The sequence below is a fragment of the Pecten maximus genome, chromosome 6 (genome assembly GCF_902652985.1).
Source record: "Pecten maximus chromosome 6, xPecMax1.1, whole genome shotgun sequence".
NCBI classification, from domain to species: domain Eukaryota; kingdom Metazoa; phylum Mollusca; class Bivalvia; order Pectinida; family Pectinidae; genus Pecten; species Pecten maximus.
In genome coordinates, this window is record NC_047020.1 from 11,816,467 (window position 1) to 11,838,221 (window position 21,755).

The 21,755-nt window shown below is 36.6% G+C and overlaps 1 protein-coding gene across 1 annotated transcript in view; it reads left to right on the top strand.

The window, feature by feature from the left end:
• The first annotated feature begins 24 nt into the window (after window positions 1-24).
• LOC117328971 (probable phospholipid-transporting ATPase IA) overlaps window positions 25-21,755 on the top strand; it is a 120,455-nt gene continuing 98,724 nt past the window's right edge. The window contains exon 1 of the mRNA XM_033886617.1: window positions 25-132. Within this exon, the coding sequence (XP_033742508.1) occupies window positions 87-132 (46 nt within the window). The 5' untranslated portion in view covers window positions 25-86. The remainder of the gene's footprint in view (window positions 133-21,755) is intronic.

The window sequence follows — 21,755 nt, forward strand, 5'->3', positions numbered from 1 at the left end:
GGATGCAAACTGTCACAGCATAAGAATGGCTTTTATTATCCTTACGAAGTGCGCTCAAGTAAATTATTTATAACCACCAGCACATTATGACAAACAGACAAGATTTCACTGACTTCGGTAACAGATACGAAGGTAAGTATCTTAAACCCCGGGGTCCATCTCGTCTAATCGTCAGAGCTACTAGCAGATGTACCATTCAACGTTTTGCCGGTGGTGCCAGGTTAGCGGTGAATGATCGCTATCGATCGGGGAAGTGACATTATCGCCACTGGTCACCAATAAGCACGACCACGGAATCGTGCTAGCATGCGATGGTCATAAGACACCGTTGTCGGGTAGATCAGTCTTTTCTCTACAGGATAGAACACTGAAGCTCCATGAACATTGAGAGTGCACACAATTACACGGCCCCAATTACACATTGTGTATGTATTGTATAAACTAATCAATGCTGCTAATAATCACCCAACGTTCGCTGTATATGATTATATGTTCAGTAATCGCCCAGCAAGAAATGGTCGTTGTTTTGTCTAGGTAGAATAGAAATATGTGATGTGTTTTCTTTCTTTTTGTGTGTATGAAAATAGCGTACTGTCATTAACTTATAATTATTATGCTCATATTAATAAAATTGCACCAGGTATAAATGGAGATGGTGAATGGGTAAGGTGACACTAAACAAGCATTTTGTTCATTTGTAAAAAAAATCAGAATATGATTCTGTCTCTATTTTATCCAACTTTTATATCCTAGCTAATATACATACAAATAGAATATCTTACTCCATTTCACTCCTCTTTGGCATTTCTCCTAATTGTTGAAGTTGGCCAGTACCATATGGAAGAAGTAGAAGTATGAAGCAGATCCATTTACGGTTTTATCAAAGGAAGAATATTGAAGGGTGTTTCAAAGAGCAAAATTATTACATGAAGCTCACATGAACTTATTTTAGAACGCTTTGTCGTCTCTATAATTATCGCTTCCTGTTTATCCAAATGTCAATACCCAAAACGGTCATGGACTGAATTTTTCAGTATTCCACACTTTAAATGAGCTGCCATTATTTAAGAATGATCTGTGGAATTTGTATTTAGAAAAGAATTTCTATGGTCTAGATTTTTTTCTTTCATATGAAAACATTAGCATGGGCTAATTGTATGCACCATTTTTAATAGCATAACAAAGTAACAATATTCAAGAAATTGAAATGTTTATTCTTTTGTCCTTTAAGACTTGTAAATTGAAAGTCATTAATTTACAGATAAAAACATTATATTACTGGTTTTTTTTTAATGCATTCTAAGACTACATATTTTTGATAATTATATAATAAATGTACACAAGCGTTTATTGAAAATAGTTTTTTTTGTGAAAATTGATCGTATTTAAGTACTGTCACCTTAGATATTAAGTTATAAATCGCAATTTAACCTCTCTATTACATCAAGATTAACCAATTTTAATCATTATGATCACTGAGGATATGTGATTCACATTAACCATTACACAATGTAGCATGGTAAAATTTTACAATTAATATAATATCCGATCTTGTAATTTAAAACAAACCTGCAAGAGTGAGCCAAACAAGAGTATTAAAAAGTGGCCAATCTTTTAATCACCACCTCAATGTCTGACACAATATATTGTTCAGTTAATGAGTTAAGTCATTAACAAGTGATGATGATTATAGTTAGTGGTGTACCGATAACCGGAAACATCGATTAAATCGAGTTGGACCCAAGATCGATTTGATAATCGATTTTGCACTTAAAAGATCGATTGTGAAATTTGGCTATGAATAGATCGTTTCATATGTTTCTTATTTGAATGGCTGACGTTATTCAGATACGTACTGTTGTTATGAATGCTTTTATTTTCAATAAACCAAAATAAAACATCCATTTCGCTTGTTCTTGTTATGTCTCGCTTGAAACACGCCTGGAATTCAAGCGTTGTAGCTTCCTTACGTAATCGTGGTCGGTGCAGCGTTTTGTACAAGGCTATACTAATTTGCTAATATATGACGGAATCCGGACTTTCCAGAATTTAATTAACACGTGGTCGGACCTAATTAAAAACCATTTCCAGCCGAAAATCGATTATCGATCGATCTTGACAGCCCGATAATCGATCTTCAATATCATGGCGATTCCCAGCACTAATTATAATTGCATCACTGAAAGGTGATGACTGTGAGTCGACTGAAAGGTGATGATAACTGTGAGTCACTGGAAGGTGATGATGACTGTGAGTCACTGGAATGTGATGATGACTGTGAGTCACTGTAAGGTGATGGTGACTGTGAGTCACTGGAAGGTGATGATGACTGTGAGTCACTGGAAGGTGATGATGACTGTGAGTCATTGGAAGGTGATGATGACTGTGAGTCACTGGAAGGTGATGATGACTGTGAGTCACTGGAAAGTGATGATGACTGAGTCACTTACAAGTTATGGTGTCTGAGTGTGTCTCTAAGAAATGATGATGACTGAGTAAATGGAATGTGATGACGACTGTGAGTCACTAAAAGGTGATGATGACTGTGAGTCACTGAAAGGTGATGATGACTGTGAGTCACTGGAAGGTGATGATGACTGTGAGTAAATGGAAGGTGATGATGACTGTGAGTAAATGGAAGGTGATGATGACTGAGTCACTTACAAGTTATGGTGTCTGAGTGTGTGTCTAACACATGATGATGGTAGTACTATCAGTCCTCAACAAGTGATGGTGATTGAGACACTAACAAGTAATGGCTGTGAGTCACTAGTATGTGACAATGATTGAGTCTCTTAACAATTTATGATGGATATGAGTTATAAACAGTGATGATGACTGAGTCACTAGCAAGTGACAGTGAGTAAGTCACTAACAAGTGATGCTAAATGTGAGTCACTAACAATTTATGATGGATATGAGTCACTAACAAGTGATGATGGATATGAGTCATAAACAGTGATGATGACTGAGTCACTAGCAAGTGACAGTGATCACGAGTAAGTCTCTAACATGTGATGCTAAATGTGAGTCACTAACAAGTGATGATGATGACTGCGAGTTATTATTTACAAGTGCCTGAGTCCATACAAACTGATAACAGTGTTAATACCTTATACATGTTATAGTTTTATTGTAATCTTATGAAGAATAATGATATATTACGCTGACTGATTTCTTTCGAGATGAATAGCATTTGTTATTGACATAAAAATATACCTGAAGCTGAATTTGTCATCTTCGATGGACCTTATCCTTATGTTTAAAAAATCACAACAAATTTTTCTATGGCCTTCAGGAAATTTAATTCAAACTATTTGTTTTATGCATCATTTTATATTTTTAACAACTGTTGTAAATTGATACCCTGAATTGATTTTAGGAAATATGACAGCGGGCTGTACATGTATATTATCACTTATCTATACGTAACATTTAAAAAAATCTTTTTCAATCTAGTTTAGAAGGATGTTATTGTCTGCCGCCCGGCTTCATTGATGAATCAATTCTCCTGAAACTTCATACGCTTACTCACAACCATCAGGATCTCTTTAGTGATTTGGTGTTTCAACCATCTGGTGTCAAATATTAGGTTACTGTTACCATAAATATAATTTTGACGTCCCTATCTCTACTGGCTTCATCAATGGTCTAGTTGTTCTGAAATCCTATATTACTCATCTCTTGTATGAGCTGGCACTTCAATCACGTGGGGTAAAAAAAACAAGTTCACTATTACTATAGATATATTTCCAACATCCTAACTCTACTAACTTCATTAATAATCCAGTTATCTTGAAACTTCAATCATATAATTACTTACTCACAACCATCGCCTCTTAAATGAGTTGGTGTTCCAACCTACTGGGGTCAAAAATGAGGTCCCTACTACTATAGATAGATTTTCAATGTCTATACTGATTTCATTAATGATCTTGTTGTCCTGAAACTTCAATCATATACTTACAACAATCACCTCTTATAGGAGTTCATTGTTCAACCAGCTGAGGTCATTATTGAGGTCACTGTTACTATGAATAAATTTTTATTGTCCTTGCATATTGGTCAACATTGAATAATATGGGGATTGGTATTCCTTCAAATGTCTTTGTTTGTTATATATCTTCATTTATAAGCAGTTTTTCCTGTTGCAAAAAGTTTGTTTTGGTTTGTAGAGGAAAATTCTGATGTCACCATCTGAATGTTGGTGTTATATTGTAGTTTGTTGGAGGAGGTAGTACAGTAGTGTATACACTGTATGATAAGCCAGTGATAAGCCAGTGTTCATTGCTGAGAATTAGATTGAAGACGATCATGTCCTACAGGATAGCCCTATATTTATTACCCTTAAGTAATTCCATTATACTTAGAAGTTTTTGCCTGATTATAATTTTCTGATGTATTTTGAAAACATATTTCTGTAAGCCATTGACTTATTAAATCTGTAAATGAACAAAAGTGGGTGATGCTGTATTATATAAATATAAGGACAGACTATAGCTGTAGAGGCCACCATGTTTTAATTGTCTACATCAATACACAAGTAAGTATGTAAAACATGGTCAGATCTAAATGTAAAGTGATTGGCTACAGCTTTAGATCCTTTGTAATGGGTAAATATAATAGGGCTCTCAGTGCTGTACTATCTACTGGCTGTATAGATGTTATAGCTGACTATATCACTACGTATAAGTGTATGGTCTTGACCTTACTTAATTATAACTACTCTTTACACTTAGTAAAGTATGCCAAGAATTTAATTTTCTCTTGTGATGATCTAGATATGAAATTTCCTTATATAAACTTTTAAATGATAATGCAGAAGTACAGAGGTGATCTGGAACAATAATATACAGTATATTTATTCAGCTTTGGGACTCTTGATATTTTTAGGCTTATAACATAAAAATTAGGCATAGGGATTTGTAGGTGTTATAAGGACTATACCATAAAGACTCTGGGGTGTTATTTGGTCTACACACTTGACACAGACTCCTGGGTGTCATAGAGTCTATACATACATGTGACAGGAAATCCTCAGTATTATTGGGACTACATCATAAGGGTAAACTAGGGCATTACCCATAGGAGGCTTCAGTCTGTATAGTGTATTGACAGTCCAGTCTTAGGTACCACTACAGTGTTATCTGTCTGTATAGTGTATTGACAGCCCAGTCTTAGGTATCACTACAGTGTTATCAGTCTGTATAGTGTATTGACAGTCTAGTCTTAGGTACACTACAGTGTTATCAGTCTGTATAGTGTATTGACAGTCCAGTCTTAGGTACCACTACAGTGTTATCTGTCTGTATAGTGTATTGACAGTCCAGTCTTAGGTATCACTACAGTGTTATCTGTATAGTGTATTGACAATCCAGTCTTAGGTACCACTACAGTGTTATCAGTCTGTATAGTGTATTGACAGTCCAGTCTTAGGAACCACTACAGTGTTATCTGTCTGTATAGTGTATTGACAGTCCAGTCTTAGGTACCACTACAGTGTTATCTGTCTATAGTGTATTGACAGCCCAGTCTTAGGTACCACTACAGTGTTATCAGTCTGTATAGTGTATTGACAGTCCCAGTCTTAGGTACCACTACAGTGTTATCAGTCTGTATAGTGTATTGACAGTCCAGTCTTAGGTATCACTACAGTGTTATCAGTCTGTATAGTGTATTGACAGCCCAGTCTTAGGTACCACTACAGTGTTATCAGTCTGTATAGTGTATTGACAGTCCAGTCTTAGGTACCACTACAGTGTTATCAGTCTGTATAGTGTATTGACAGTCCAGTCTTAGGTACCACTACAGTGTTATCAGTCTGTATAGTGTATTGACAGCCCAGTCTTAGGTACCACTACAGTGTTATCAGTCTGTATAGTGTATTGACAGTCCAGTCTTAGGTACCACTACAGTGTTATCAGTCTGTATAGCGTATTGACAGCCCAGTCTTAGGTACCACAGTGTTATCAGTCTGTATAGCGTATTGACAGCCCAGTCTAGTACCACTACAGTGTTATCAGTCTGTATAGTGTATTGACAGATAGCTATTAGTCAAGTAAGTAAGTGTTTAATGGACTAGCTTAATTTCCCAGAAAAAAAAATGGGTTTTGCTTATAGTAATAGGTGCTCTTATTAGTTTAAATACAGCATCAAAACTCAGCTTTCAAATCAGGAAATATTTATTGTAAGTGCTCAGATTCTACATACTTGTAAAATATTACTGGCCAATCTGTGATACATTGATTTGGGACTCCAGGTTAGTAATGTGTGATATGGAATTCCTTACATAATCTGTGATATTGTGTTGGGCCTGAAATGGTTGAGATGGATTCATTTTGTTTTCATATAGCCTAGGGATATTTACATGTGTAAGTGGCATAAGATGGTGGCCTGAGGGAAAGATTATATCCATTTTCTGTTTTACTGCTAGGTGTCATACCACAGGACACCACACTGCCTGAATCATTATAGATAGTCGAGGTATGTGACCGCAGTGTGTAAAGGGACATATGTGATGGTCATAGTGTTGTAGTACAATTGGATTACAGTGTTACTTTCTTCATCTTCATCTGTATACAAAAGTGTTTTGCTGACTTACCCGGTACGGTGAATATTTTTAAAGAGGGTATCTTTGAGTCAAATTATTCGCCTTTGAATATTTTTTGATGATTCATGCATCAATTTTCATCAGTAGACCCTTTTTAATGTTTTCTACCTATATGTTAACACTAATTATAAGGAATTGATGACTTCAGTTGTATACATGTTATATTTAGTTTATTTCAGAATCATAGGATGTTGATGGGTAGGTTATATCACTGAAGCCAGATCATACAATGTCACGATTACATAGCAGTCAACGGATATATGTCTGTCTTACGAGACTGACTTCATAACATATGGTCTGAATAGTAGTCCAGATTATAACAACCAGAGCTTTATCATGGTTATGTTGTATATAACAACCAGAGCTTGATCATGGTGTTGTTATGTTGTATATAACAACCAGAATATATACTATATCATGGTGTTATTATGTTGTATATAACAACAAGAGTATATACTATATCATGGTGTTGTTATGTTGTATATAACAACTGGAGTATATACTATATCATGGTGTTGTTATGTTGTATATAACAACCAGAGTATATACTATATCATGGTGTTGTTATGTTGTATATAACACAGTATATATACTATATCATGGTGTTGTGATGTTGTATATAACAACCAGAGTATATACTATATCATGGTGTTGTTATGTTGTATATAACACAGTATATACTATATCATGGTGTTGTTATGTTGTATATAACAACCAGAGTATATACTATATCATGTTGTTGTTATGTTGTATATAACACAGTATATACTATATCATGGTGTTGTTATGTTGTATATAACAACCAGAGTATATATACTATATCATGGTGTTGCAATGTTGTATATAACACAGTATATGTACTATATCATGGTGTTGTAATGTTGTATATAACACAGTATATATACTATATCATGGTGTTGTGATGTTGTATATAACAGAGTATATACTATATCATGGTGTTGTAATGTTGTATATAACACAGTATATATACAATATCATGGTGTTGTTATGTTGTATATAACAGAGTACAGTATATACTATATCATGTTGTTATTATGTTGTATATAACAACCAGAGTATATACTATATCATGGTGTTGTTATGTTGTATATAACAACCAGAGTATATATACTATATCATGGTGTTGTTATGTTGTATATAACAACCAGAGTATATATACTATATCATGGTGTTGTTATGTTGTATATAACACAGTATATACTATATCATGGTGTTGTGATGTTGTATATAACAACAAAAGTATATTTTTTATCATGTTGTTTTATGTTGTATATAACAACCAGAGTATATACTATATCATGGTGTTGTTATGTTGTATATAAAACAGTATATACTATATCATGGTGTTGTTATGTTGTATATAACACAGTATATACTATATCATGGTGTTGTGATGTTGTATATAACAACAAAAGTATATTTTTTATCATGTTGTTTTATGTTGTATATAACAACCAGAGTATATACTATATCATGGTGTTGTTATGTTGTATATAACACAGTATATACTATATCATGGTGTTATTATGTTGTATATAACAGAGTACAGTATATACTATATCATGTTGTTATTATGTTGTATATAACAACCAGAGTATATACTATATCATGGTGTTGTTATGTTGTATATAACAACGGGAGTATATGATGTTGATATCCATGTTAAGAGTATATGATATTGAAATTTATGTTAAGTATATGATGTTGTTATTTATGTTATGCAACATTTAACAGTCTGATTATAAGGTTGTGTTATAATCTAGGCCATCTTATACAATATGTAATACATGGCCTCTGTCATAAACCCATAATGGTCATCTTTATATGTAACATTCAACCCATGCTATAACCGTGTAGACCTTTACATATACTAGACCTATACTGTACTAATCAGTAATGATGTAATTCCAGTAATGACTTGCCTTGGTGCTACAATTAACATGCTCCTTTTGTACATATATTGATCCCCAGCTGTATTCATGCTGTCAGTATTGCAATGTTCTATTTGGTTTAGTATCACAAGGAGAGGAAGCTGGTCAGTTTTACTGGGTTTTTTTCTGGGTTGAGGGTCTGTCATTTCCTTCTTGGACTTGCCCACACACCTCTTTTACCAGAAATATTAGACTCTTTAATTTAGACTGGTGCATATAGATATTTGTGTCATTGATTTAGCAGTTCTCACAGAGATCTGTACATTTTGGTATATAGCCATATATATCTGTAAGCATGCATTGTTCCTTGGGTTAGTTTCCTTTTGTGGTATTGTTAATATTGATATGGTTGTAGGTTTTACAGGATCGGTAGTATATGTGTCAGTATATATAGAGGGTAGAGGTTCGCAGACTGAAATAAAAAATAAATATGAAAAGTTTTATGAATTTACTATGAAATGGAAATTAATGTTAGATTCTGTTTTGCACATAACCTAGACATTTTTGCAAACACTTATGAAAACAAGATTTCATCAGAATTATGTTAAATCTAAAATGGTAATATTCTCACTTGAACCAATTATTTGTTTGATGATGTTAATGCAATCACAGCTCTGTTAGATGTTATCAACACAATTTATGTTGTGAAACTGCCACTGATAACATGGTAGTTATTATGTGATAAAATTGATTTTGTTTCAGGCTGTCGGAGAAATAACATTATCTGAATTAAGTGTTTATTTATTTCTTATGCCTAATAAGATAAACAGTTCCTAGAATACCTTCATCTTTCTGTATAACAGTGAGTGACCTTGAGATATTAGTTACACCTGTAGGTTTAACATCTCAGTATATATAGCAACACTAATCACAGGAATGTTAGATGCTGGCCGTTTACACACTTTAAAAAGACCACCACAGAAATTTCCACTTAAGTAGTATTAGATTTTCCTATAAATACCAGCAGCTTATAACTACTACTACAAATGTACCTAAAATCATATCATCATCCTACCAAGTGTGTTGAGCTCACTTCAGTACTCTGACCTCACTGTGTATTAGAATTATAATCCTACCTCCAAAATAACATGTGTAGTAAAGGTAATACACAACTGTTGCAATGGAATTGAAATGTTTCATGTTATCATTCTCACCTGAAAGTTTACCAGACATTCACAGACCTACTGATGCCTTTGTTATTATATTAGTGGCCTGTAGATCAGACACCTTTCTTTAGACAAAGTTCAGTGGAGTTATTGCTACATTTGCCGACCTGCTGACCTTGACTGTGACCTTTGACCTACTTTTTAAAAGCTTATTCCAAATCCTAACTCTTTTGATGAGCCATGTTGTCTTCTGACAGCTCTTGGGAACAACCAACCAATTGAAAAAATATATTTTTGAAACAGCCCCTGTGTATAGAACGTTGAGCCAAGGATAAAATGTCTGGCAGCCACTGATTGGCCAGTATGTTATGAAGTGAGAAAATAGATATGTAGCCTGATAGGTAACTATCAATAAGAAATGTTGATATAAATTTCTTAAGTCCGATTGGTTTTTTTCCCAAAAGTTCACGTAATAATAGTAAACAGGTAAACATTTAAGATTTTTGAGAATTTTTACTGCGAAATTCACCTATTTTCAAAATGGCTACCCTGGAGAAAATTTGAGCTGAAGGACCCAACTTTTTTTTTTGATTAGGTGTTATATCAGACCCTAAACTTTTGTTATAAACCATAATCGTCATATTTAATTTAAGAATTTGAATGAAATAATCCAAAACGTTAACACTAAGGTCTATGGGAAAACAATTGGTTGGTTGGTCTCTACACCAGCCACAAGTCCTTATAGCCTACATGTAAACTGCCAGTGTGTTCTACCTACCAGTATGATATACCTATACCTGTGTGTTATAACAGTGTGCTGTACCTACCTGTGTAATACCAGTTTGTTATATATCCATGTGTTATACCTGTGTGGTATACCTGTGTTATACCAGTGTATTATACCTGTATTATCTGTGTGTTATACCTGTGTTATATCTGTGTGTTATACCTGTGTTATACCTGTGTGTTATAACAGTGTGCTATACCTACCTGTGTAATACCAGTTTGTTATATATCCGTGTGTTATACCTGTGTGTTATACCTGTGTTATACCTGTGTTATACCAGTGTGTTATACCTGTGTTATACCTGTGTTATACCAGTGTGTTATACCAGTGTATTATACCTGTGTTATACCTGTGTAATATATACCAGTGTGGTGTACCAGTGTGTTATACTTTTGTGTTATACCTGTGTGGTATACCTGGGTGTTATAACAGTGTATTATACCTGTGTGGTATACCAGTGTGTTATAACAGTCTGGTATGCCTGTGTGGTATGCCAGTGTGTTATGCCAGTGTGTTATACCAGTGTATTATACCTGTGTTATACCTGTGTGTTATACCAGTGTGTTATACCTGTGTGTTATACCTGTGTGTTATACCAGTGTGTTATACCTGTGTGTTATACCAGTGTATTATACCAGTGTGTTATACCAGTGTGTTATACCAGTGTGTTATACCTGTGTGTTATACCAGTGTGGTATACCTGTGTGTTATACCAGTGTGGTATACCAGTGTGTTATACCAGTGTGGTATACCAGTGTGTTATACCAGTGTGTTATACCAGTGTATTATACCTGTGTAATATATACCAGTGTGTTATACCAGTGTGTTATACCTGTGTATTATACCTGTGTTATATATACCAGTGTGTTATACCTGTGTGTTATAACAGTGTGTTATACCAGTGTATTATACCTGTGTTATACCTGTGTGTTATTCCCGTGTGGTTTACCTGTGTGTTATACCAGTGTGTTATACCAATGTGTTATACCAGTGTATTATACCTGTGTAATATATACCAGTGTGTTATACCAGTGTGTTATACCAGTGTGTTATACCAGTGTGTTATACCAGTGTGTTATACCTGTGTTATACCTGTGTTATATATACCAGTGTGTTATACCTGTGTGTTATACCTGTGTAATATATACCAGTGTGTTATACCAGTGTGTTATACCAGTGTGTTATACCTGTGTGTTATAACAGTGTGTTATACCAGTGTGGTATACCAGTGTGTTATAACAGTGTGGTATGCCTGTGTGGTATACCAGTGTGTTATGCCAGTGTGTTATACCAGTGTGTTATACCTGTGTGTTATACCAGTGTGTTATACCTGTGTGTTATAACAGTGTATTATACCAGTGTGGTATGCCTGTGTGGTATGCCAGTGTGGTATGCCAGTGTGGTATGCCAGTGTGGTATGCCAGTGTGGTATGCCAGTGTGGTATGCTAGTGTGGTATACCAGTGTGGTATGCCAGTGTGTTATACCAGTGTGTTATACCAGTGTGTTATAACAGTGTGGTATACCAGTGTGTTATACCAGTGAGTTATAACAGTGTGGTATACCAGTGTGGTATACCAGTTTGTACAGATGGTTTATCTTCAGACCTTCATGTTCATTTACCTTTTTAAGTGGTAATTGTGTAAATTTCTGTTCACAAGTGTTTCGTAAGTTGAGGATTTGCCAGCATTATTGAAAGTTTTCTTGTGTAGTCATATCCTTATCTTATGTAGTGATGCTATTAATCATCAGGCATTTTAGATATATATCGGTACTCTGAATGAATGCCTTAATGGAAAGCTTATAATCAGAAAAGTAGTCTAGAGTACCATTTTAATTTGGCGATTAAAATAAAACCATTTCAGGTAATAAGCCTATGTCTGGTAATAAGCCCTTGTCTGGCAATAAGGCCATGTCTGGTGATATGTCCATGTCTGGCAATAAGTCCATGTCTGGTAATTATAAAGTTCATGTCTTGTAATAAGCCCTTGTCTGGTAATAAGGCCATGTCTGGTGATATGTCCATGTCTGGCAATAAGTCCATGTCTGGTAATTATAAAGTTCATGTCTTGTAATAAGCCCTTGTCTGGTAATAAGGCCATGTCTGGTAATAAGTCAATGTCTGATAATAAGCCCATGTCTAGTATAAGCCCATGTCTAGTATAAGCCCATGTCTGGTAATAAGCCCATGTCTTGTATAAGCCCATGTCTGGTACATTGTAATAAGCCCTTGTCTGGTAATAAGGCCATGTCTGGTAATAAGTCAATGTCTGATAATAAGCCTATGTCTAGTATAAGCCCATGTCTGGTACATTGTAATAAGCCCTTGTCTGGTAATAAGGCCATGTCTGGTAATTAGCCAATGTCTGATAATAAGCCTATGTCTAGTATAAGCCCATGTCTGGTAATAAGCCCATGTCTAGTATAAGCCCATGTCTGGTAATAAGTCAATGTCTGATAATAAGCCTATGTCTAGTATAAGCCCATGTCTGGTAATAAGCCCATCTCTGATAACAAGTCCATGTCTGGTAACAAGTCCACACAAAGTGTTTGAGGTCAATCACCAGCAATAAGCCTACTATCTCACCCTGTTAAAAGTTTAGTATTGACTTCCTGGACTAAATCGTACATGAAAATATGGTTGTATTTAAATATCAGATTATAATGTCTATGATGATCTGTGCTGATGTGCCCTCTGTTGTGTAATTTAGTACAGAAATGTGCTGCTTATATTTAGAAAAGGAGACATTTAAAGGCAAATAGATATTCTGGCAATGTTGATGGAAATGTTGTTTAAATTTGATGGAAAACAGTTTTCTCCCAGGCATTGTGCAGTGATGACTTTTATGCATATGTTAAAAGATAACGCATGTAGTAATTATATTTATGTAGAAAATGGTCCCTCAGAATTTGTTCTGTTCTACCACCTAGTAATATGTGTGTTACATTCTAGTGGTTCACCTGAGTGTTCTACAATCCATAGGATTGCTTACAATGTCAATAGTTGGTACAGGGCTGTCTGATATATATTGTAGTGATAATGTAATAGACAGGTACAGATACATGTATATTAGATTTCATTCCTAAGTAACATTACACGGCAGTCTGAATTTATCTGTGGGGTTTGATGTTATGGAATTTGAAAGGAGATATAACAATTATTCTCTGATCGAAGAAGAACTAGCAATTTGTTGATGGATATGCCTTAGATTTCCTCAAGGTTCTATGTTGCTGATTTGTGTGAGGCAGACTTGTAATTGGTAAGTAAATACACATACATGTTGAGGACAAGTTTGAACAGGAAGTGGGTGATGCTGAAGGCAAGTTTTAATGATTCAGTGGTCTTTGAAGGCAGGTATTCATATTACAGTGGTCTTTCAAGGCAGGTATTTTTTATTATACTGGTCTCTCAAGGCAAGTATTTGTGTTATAGTGGTCTCTCAAGGCAGGTGTTTATATTACAGTGGTCTTTCAAGGCAGGTATAAATATTACAATGGTCTTTCAGGGCAGGTGTTTATATTAAATTGGTGTTATACTATATTGGTCTCTCAAGACAGGTATTTATATTACAGTGATCTCTTAAGGTAAGTAATATGTTAGAGTGGTCTCTCAATGCAGGTATTTTTATCATAGTGGTCTCTCAATGCAGGTATTTTTATCATAGTGGTCTCTCAATGCAGGTATTTTTATCATAGTGGTCTGTTAAGACAGGTGTTTTTATCATAGTGGTCTCTCCAGACAGGTATTAATATAAGTGGTCTCTCAATGCAGGAGTTTATGTTATAGGGATCTAGCTGTCAAGACAGATATTTAATACATAGCGATCTCTGAAGTAAGGTATTTATATTATAATGATCTCTCGAGGCAGGTATTTATATTATAGTGGTCTCTCAAGACAGGTACATGTATTTATTTTACCCCCCGCAACGAAATTAGGGGGGTATACTGGAATCAGGTTGTCCGTCCGTCTCTCTGTCAGTTTGTATAGACACAACGATGTACTGGTTACTCCTCCTAAACTACTGAGGGAATTTCAACAAAACTTAATGGCAATAACCCTTATAGATGTGCCTAATCTATATCATGTTGTAATTTTGTGGTTACCATGGTAACCAGGTCACTATACTGCATTTTTCGGGTGAGGGGGAATTTTGTCTAGTCAACTCCTCATTAACCTGTGAACTGCTTCAAGTCAAACTACACAGTAGTGATAGGGACAATGTGTAAATGTGCAAGGTTTTTGTTGGAAAATTTTCACCAGAGGGGCGGTGGAGGGGCGGGGGGTATGAGTTGGCCCTCTGGATGACAGTTCTATTATTGTAATGGTCTGTCAAGGTTAACCAGGTATTGATATGAAGTGTCTTTATTGAGGTATATTGTATTTACTCTTAAGGTACCGTCTCTCAATGCAAGATTGTATCACATTGATCTCTTAGGAAGGTACATCTATTATATAGCTGCCTCTTGATTAAGGCAGGTGTCTGTTTTCAGTGCTAAAAAGGATTATATCTTTTGCTGATATAAAAGCTGGTAATTAGATAGCAAGATTGTCATTATTCTGTGGGCTACACGTAGCAGTTCTGGGATTCTATGATAGCTATTATTGTACAACATTCCACCTGCTCAATGTCTAGAGGAGCTAGTGAACTTTTGACCGTTTCTGTTTGCTGGTTATATGGATAAAATAGCATTGATATATTTGTGTCTTTTTTCAGAAAAATCAGCTTACAAATACTGTTGTATTCAATATATTCTCAGGAAATGGTAGATCAACATATATGTATTGATTTTCTGGATGTCCACTCTGTTACTGATGTCCAACTAACATGTAATACAAGTTACAATGAAAGGTATAGATTCAGAAGATAATAAACAGATCAAGGTCTGACCGAGAGCCACTAGATGTTCTGGTCATTCAGGATTTAATACTGGAGGTTATGTACACTCCATGTCTGATTGAGTCTTTGTAAGCCTGGCGCTGAATCTTTAGAGCAGGTTTACTGATGAACTTATCTGGAGTTTTATAGTATGACACCATAATTAAGAAATATATTTAACATGCATTCATGCTGTTCTGCTATCTCAAACACTGAGAAGTTTTAAAATTGCATAAATGGAATTTAATTAATTAATGAACATGCATGCATGGTCGTCCTGACAGTTTCATGAAATATAGCAATATGATATCAATTTAACTAAATTTCATGTAAGGTAGGGCAGCTTTAACCATCATGTACTGTCTGTAGATGTCTGTTAATAAGCAAACTGTAAGACAGGAATATAAACATAAAGAGATGCGTTAAATGTGGTAAATAAAGGGAGAGAACTCTAATCATCTTCCTAATATTGCATGTGTATTTATCGTTTTCTTGTATTTGTTTTCCAATATTGTATTATTTCCTGCAGTAGGGTTAAGGTAGCAAGGTTGCAAAATTACAAAAGGTATGCAGACATCTATAATTCTCAAAGTTAGTTTTGTAATATCTTAATTTTGTTGGAAAGACAAAAATAGAATTGTGACTGTATATGAATTTTCAGTTTTGTTCCCTGTATGAGGCCCCCAGTGTATTGATCTACCAGTGTGTTGGTATTGATCTTGGAGCTGCCATTATATCATACAGGCTACCATAGTAGTGCCACACTATATAGATGCTGAGCCCACAGGTAATGGCTGTCACTCCAAACACACAGGTCTACTGCCTCATAGTTCTATATTCCAGTCCAGACCACACAGTCTATATATATACTACTGGCTCATAGTTCTACACTCCAAACACACAGGTCTACTGCCTCATATTTCTATATTCCAGTCCAGACCACACTGTACATAAAAACACACTGGTCTACTGGCTCATAGTTCTATACACTCCAGACCACAGGTCTACTGATCTCATAGTTCTACACTCCAAACCACAGGTCTACTGGCTCATAGTTCTACACTCAAGACCACAGGTCTACTGATCTCATAGTTCTACACTCCAGACCACAGGTCTACTGATCTCATAGTTCTACACTCCAGACCACTGGTCTACTGGCTCATAGTTCTACACTCCAGACCACAGGTCTACTGGCTCATAGATCTACACTCCAGACCACAAGTCTACTGGCTCATAGTTCTACACTCCAGACCACAGGTCTACTGGCCTCATAGTTCTACACTCCAGACCACAGGTTTACTGGCTCATAGTTCTACACTCCAGACCACAGGTCTACTGGCCTCATAGTTCTACACTCCAGACCACAGGTCTACTGGCTCATAGTTCTACACTCCAGACCACAGGTCTACTGGCTCATAGATCTACACTCCAGAGCACAGGTCTACTGGCTCATAGTTCTACACTCCAGACCACAGGTCTACTGGCCTCATAGTTCTACACTCCAGACCACAGGTCTACTGGCTCATAGTTCTACACTCCAGACCACAGGTCTACTGGCCTCATAGTTCTACACTCCAGACCACAGGTCTACTGATCTCATAGTTCTACACTCCAGACCACTGGTCTACTGGCTCATAGTTCTACACTCCAGACCACAGGTCTACTGACCTCATAGTTCTACACTCCAGACCACTGGTCTACTGGCTCATAGTTCTATACACTCCAGACCACAGGTCTACTGATCTCATAGTTCTATACACTCCAAAACACACTGGTCTACTGGCTCATAGTTCTACACTCCAGACCACAGGTCTACTGGCCTCATAGTTCTACACTCCAGACCACAGGTCTACTGGCCTCATAGTTCTACACTCCAGACCACAGGTCTACTGGCTCATAGCTCTACACTCCAGACCACAGGTCTACTGGCTCATAGTTCTACACTCCAGACCACAGGTCTACTGGCCTCATAGTTCTACACTCCAGACCACAGGTCTACTGGCTCATAGTTCTACACTCCAGACCACAGGTCTACTGACCTCATAGTTCTACACTCCAGACCACGGAATGTTATAACTTGTTGTTCTGTATTTGATAAAGGTCTCCGAAACATTGATAGCAAATAAGATATAATGAGATACAGAAGGACTTGAGACCAGAGTATTGTGTTTGATTAAACAATTCTCTCACATAACAATAGGACACACACTGTGGACCTAATTGTCTGTCTTATTAAACAATACTCTCACATAACAATAGGATACAGACTGTATAGAATTGAGTATTTGTGTCTAATTAAACAATAGACCTAAGTGCCTGTGTCTGATTAGGTCATAACTTTAGATGCTTAGGGGATCTTCTATTGAGTTTGTTTCTGAGAGAAAATTGCAGTGCCTTGATATTTCGATGAATTTGTTGAGCTTGAATTAGGCTTACATTGTTAGTAGCAATGAACAAGGATTGTTAAGTAAGGACAGGGGCCTTCCAGGGGTTAAATTCTTATGAAATCTAAGGTGTGTCCTTATTATGATTCATTTTGCTTAAAATTTACTCTAATTCCCAAAAAAAAATTGCCATGTAATCCATAATCATAGGAAAATCTTACTTTTCCTATTTTCGTTTTATATGAATAAAGATTGTACTTCAAAACACCAATGATTTCAAGAAGACAATGTTTTGAGGTACACCATATGTGTATAATTATTTATTTCATTTAATGAAATTTGTAAATGAATTTTTTCTTATTATGACTATTTCAATATTGCTGTATAAGTTCTTTATTAATAATCTGAGCCTGAGGTACATGTTAATAGCTCCTTTAGGAGTACAGGTCCAATTTGATTATGTCCCAAATCCTGCAGTTATTGTAGCTGTCTTGTGAAGAAACACAAAATTCTCTCAAGCTAATATCTTTGATTTGAAGCTCTAAACCTTAGTAGATGTTTCAATATTCTAATACAAAACTTCAGCAATTTGATATTTTTTTCTGAATTCCAATCCTTCTATACAACCTCGAAGTAGATTCTAAGTCATTGTGTTATTGGTATAATAGAAGTTTTAGTAGTTTGATGGTAGGAATGCTAATGGTTGTAATACTCAATCCTCACATGCAGTATAACACAGGTGCTTTAATTTAACTATCTACAAACAACAAGGGCATTTGTTTATCAAATTGCTTTGTTAATTTTCGTTTTCTTGTTTAATTGTACTTGACTATTTTTTTCCTAATGAATTGAAAGACAAAGACGCAGGTTAAATAAGATGGCATGTTTTCCTTAAACGCAGGTTAAATAAGATGGCATGTTTTCCTTAAACGTAAAAGTTGGACATATCTTATATCGATATACATATATGTGTATCAGCCAGTGTTTGGTATTGATTTACTGTAAAATAGACAACCTGTAAGCTCTGTCATACAGTACAATGTATATACTTCATCTAGGTAAGAGTTAATGCTAAACTGTATACACAAAAAGATAACTACATATACTTGGGATATTTACAGAATTTTTAGCTAAAACACTTTCCATGATGAAAAACTGAAAACAGCAGATGCATATTGAAATTGATATTCTAACTTGCATGAATATCTGAATATAATTTTACTCAGGAATTTGGCCACTCTTGTTTGAATGTGAATGCAGTTACGAAGTACATTAACAGATAGCTGGATAAAGGTCTCCCCAAAGAATGAGTTATAGAGTGTTATAACGTGTTATTTATATTTAGTGCTGGATAAAGGTCTCCCAAACATGACGTGTTATGGATTGTCATAACTTGTTATTTGGTACTGGATAAAGGTCTCCCAAACATGACGTGTTATGGAATGTCATAACTTGTTATTAAGTGCTGGATAAAGGTCTCCCAAACATGATGTGTTATTTAATGTAATAATGTGCTATTTAGTACTGGATAAAGGTCTCCCAAACATGATGAGTTATTGAATGTAATAATGTGCTATTTAGTACTGGATAAAGGTCTCCCAAACATGATGTGTTATGGAATGTCATAACTTGTTATTTAGTACTGGATAAAGGTTTCCCAAACATGACGTGTTATGGAATGTAATAATGTGCTATTTAGTACTGGATAAAGGTTTCCCAAACATGATGTGTTATGGAATGTCATAACTTGTTTTTTAGTACTGGATAAAGGTTCCCCAAAGAATATATAATGGAATGTAATAACGTGTTATTCTACGCTGGATAAAGGTTTCCCAAAGAATATATAATGGAATGTTATAACCTGTTATTTGGTGCTGGTTAAATGTGTTTGTTGGACATTTTCTAGCGGTGGCATTATACATACATACCCAGACAGTCGGTTGCCGCCGGAGATATATCATTCTAAGATTTATACAAATCTCTGTACCGTTTCCATTACTGCTTACCGTTGGTTCTGAATAGCTTGTTGTTAAGGACTTTGTTATGTCTGTAGCTAGTTTATGGATTTCTCTCATTATTTTATCTATCTTGAAAATATTTCAGGCATTTTTGACATTTTCATAGACATAATGGTTGTCAAGAAATAAAATCCGTGAGACTTTGGAATCCTTTCATGTACACTGTTTTAATTATCAGCTATACACTTGTAACCTGGAGATTTCCCCTATCATTAAGTTAACTGATCTGTTAAGATTCTGTAGGAGTGAGGTGTGGTGCTGTGTGTGATAGGATTGTGTGGGAGTGATGTGTGGTGCTGCATGTGTAGGACTGATGTGTGGTGCTGTGTGTGTAGGACTGATGTGTGTTTTTGTGTGTGTAGGAGTGATGTGTGGTGTTGTGTGTGTAGGATTGTGTGGGAGTGATGTGTGGTGCTGTGTGTAGGATTGTGTAGGAGAGATGTGTGGTGTTGTGTGTGTAGGAGTGATGTGTGGTACTGTGTGTGTAGGAGTGATGTGTGGTGCTGTGTGTGTAGGAGTGATGTGTGGTGGTGTGTGTGTAGGAGTGATGTGTGGTACTGTGTGTGTAGGAGTGATGTGTGGTGCTGTGTGTGTAGGAGTGATGTGTGGTGGTGTGTGTGTAGGAGTGATGTGTGGTGTTGTGTGTGTAGGAGTGATGTGTGGTGCTGTGTGTGTAGGAGTGATGTGTGGTGTTGTGTGTGTAGGAGTGATGTGTGGTACTGTGTGTGTAGGAGTGATGTGTGGGTGGTGTGTGGGTAGGAGTGATGTGTGGTGGTGTTTGTATAGGAGTGATGTGTGGTGATGTGTATGTAGGAGTGATGTGTGGTGCTATGTGTGTAGGAGTGATGTGTGGTGGTGTGTGTGTAGGAGTGATGTGTGGTGGTGTGTGTGTAGGAGTGATGTGTGGTGCTATGTGTGTAGGAGTGATGTGTGGTGCTATGTGTGTAGGAGTGATGTGTGGTGGTGTGTGTGTAGGAGTGATGTGTGGTGTTGTGTGTGTAGGAGTGATGTGTGGTGGTGGTGTGTGTAGGAGTGATGTGTGGTGGTGTGTGTGTAGGAGTGATGTGTGGTGCTGTGTGTGTAGGATTGTATAGGAGTGATGTGTGGTGCTGTGTGTGTAGGAGTGATGTGTGGTGCTGTGCGTGTAGGAGTGATGTGTGGTGCTGTGTGTGTAGGAGTGATGTGTGGTGGTGTGTGTGTAGGAGAGATGTGTGGTGGTGTGTGTGTAGGAGTGATGTGTGGTGGTGTGTGTGTAGGAGTGATGTGTGGTGCTGTGTGTGTAGGAGTGATGTGTGGTGGTGTGTGTGTAGGAGTGATGTGTGGTGTTGTGTGTGTAGGAGTGATGTGTGGTGTTGTGTGTGTAGGAGTGATGTGTGGTGTTGTGTGTGTAGGAGTGATGTGTGGTGCTGTGTGTGTAGGAGTGATGTGTGGTGCTGTGTGTGTAGGAGTGATGTGTGGTGGTGGTGTGTGTAGGAGTGATGTGTGGTGGTGTGTGTGTAGGAGTGATGTGTGGTGCTGTGTGTGTAGGAGTGATGTGTGGTGGTGTGTGTATAGGAGTGATGTGTGGTGATGTGTGTGTAGGACTGATGTGTGGTGCTGTGTGTGTAGGAGTGATGTGTGGTGCTGTGTGTGTAGGAGAGATGTGTGGTGGTGTTTGTATAGGAGTGATGTGTGGTGATGTGTATGTAGGAGTGATGTGTGGTGCTATGTGTGTAGGAGTGATGTGTGGTGGTGTGTGTGTATGAGAGATGTGTGGTGGTGTGTGTGTAGGAGTGATGTGTGGTGCTGTGTGTGTAGGAGTGATGTGTGGTGGTGTGTGTGTATGAGAGATGTGTGGTACTGTGTGTGTAGGAGAGATGTGTGATGCTGTGTGTGTAGGAGAGATGTGTGGGGCTGTGTGTGGAGAGATGTGTGGTACTGTGTGTGTAGGAGTGATGTGTGGTGCTGTGTGTGTAGGAGAGATGTGTGGTGCTGTGTGTGTAGGAGATATGTGTGGTGCTGTGTGTGTAGGAGTTATGTGT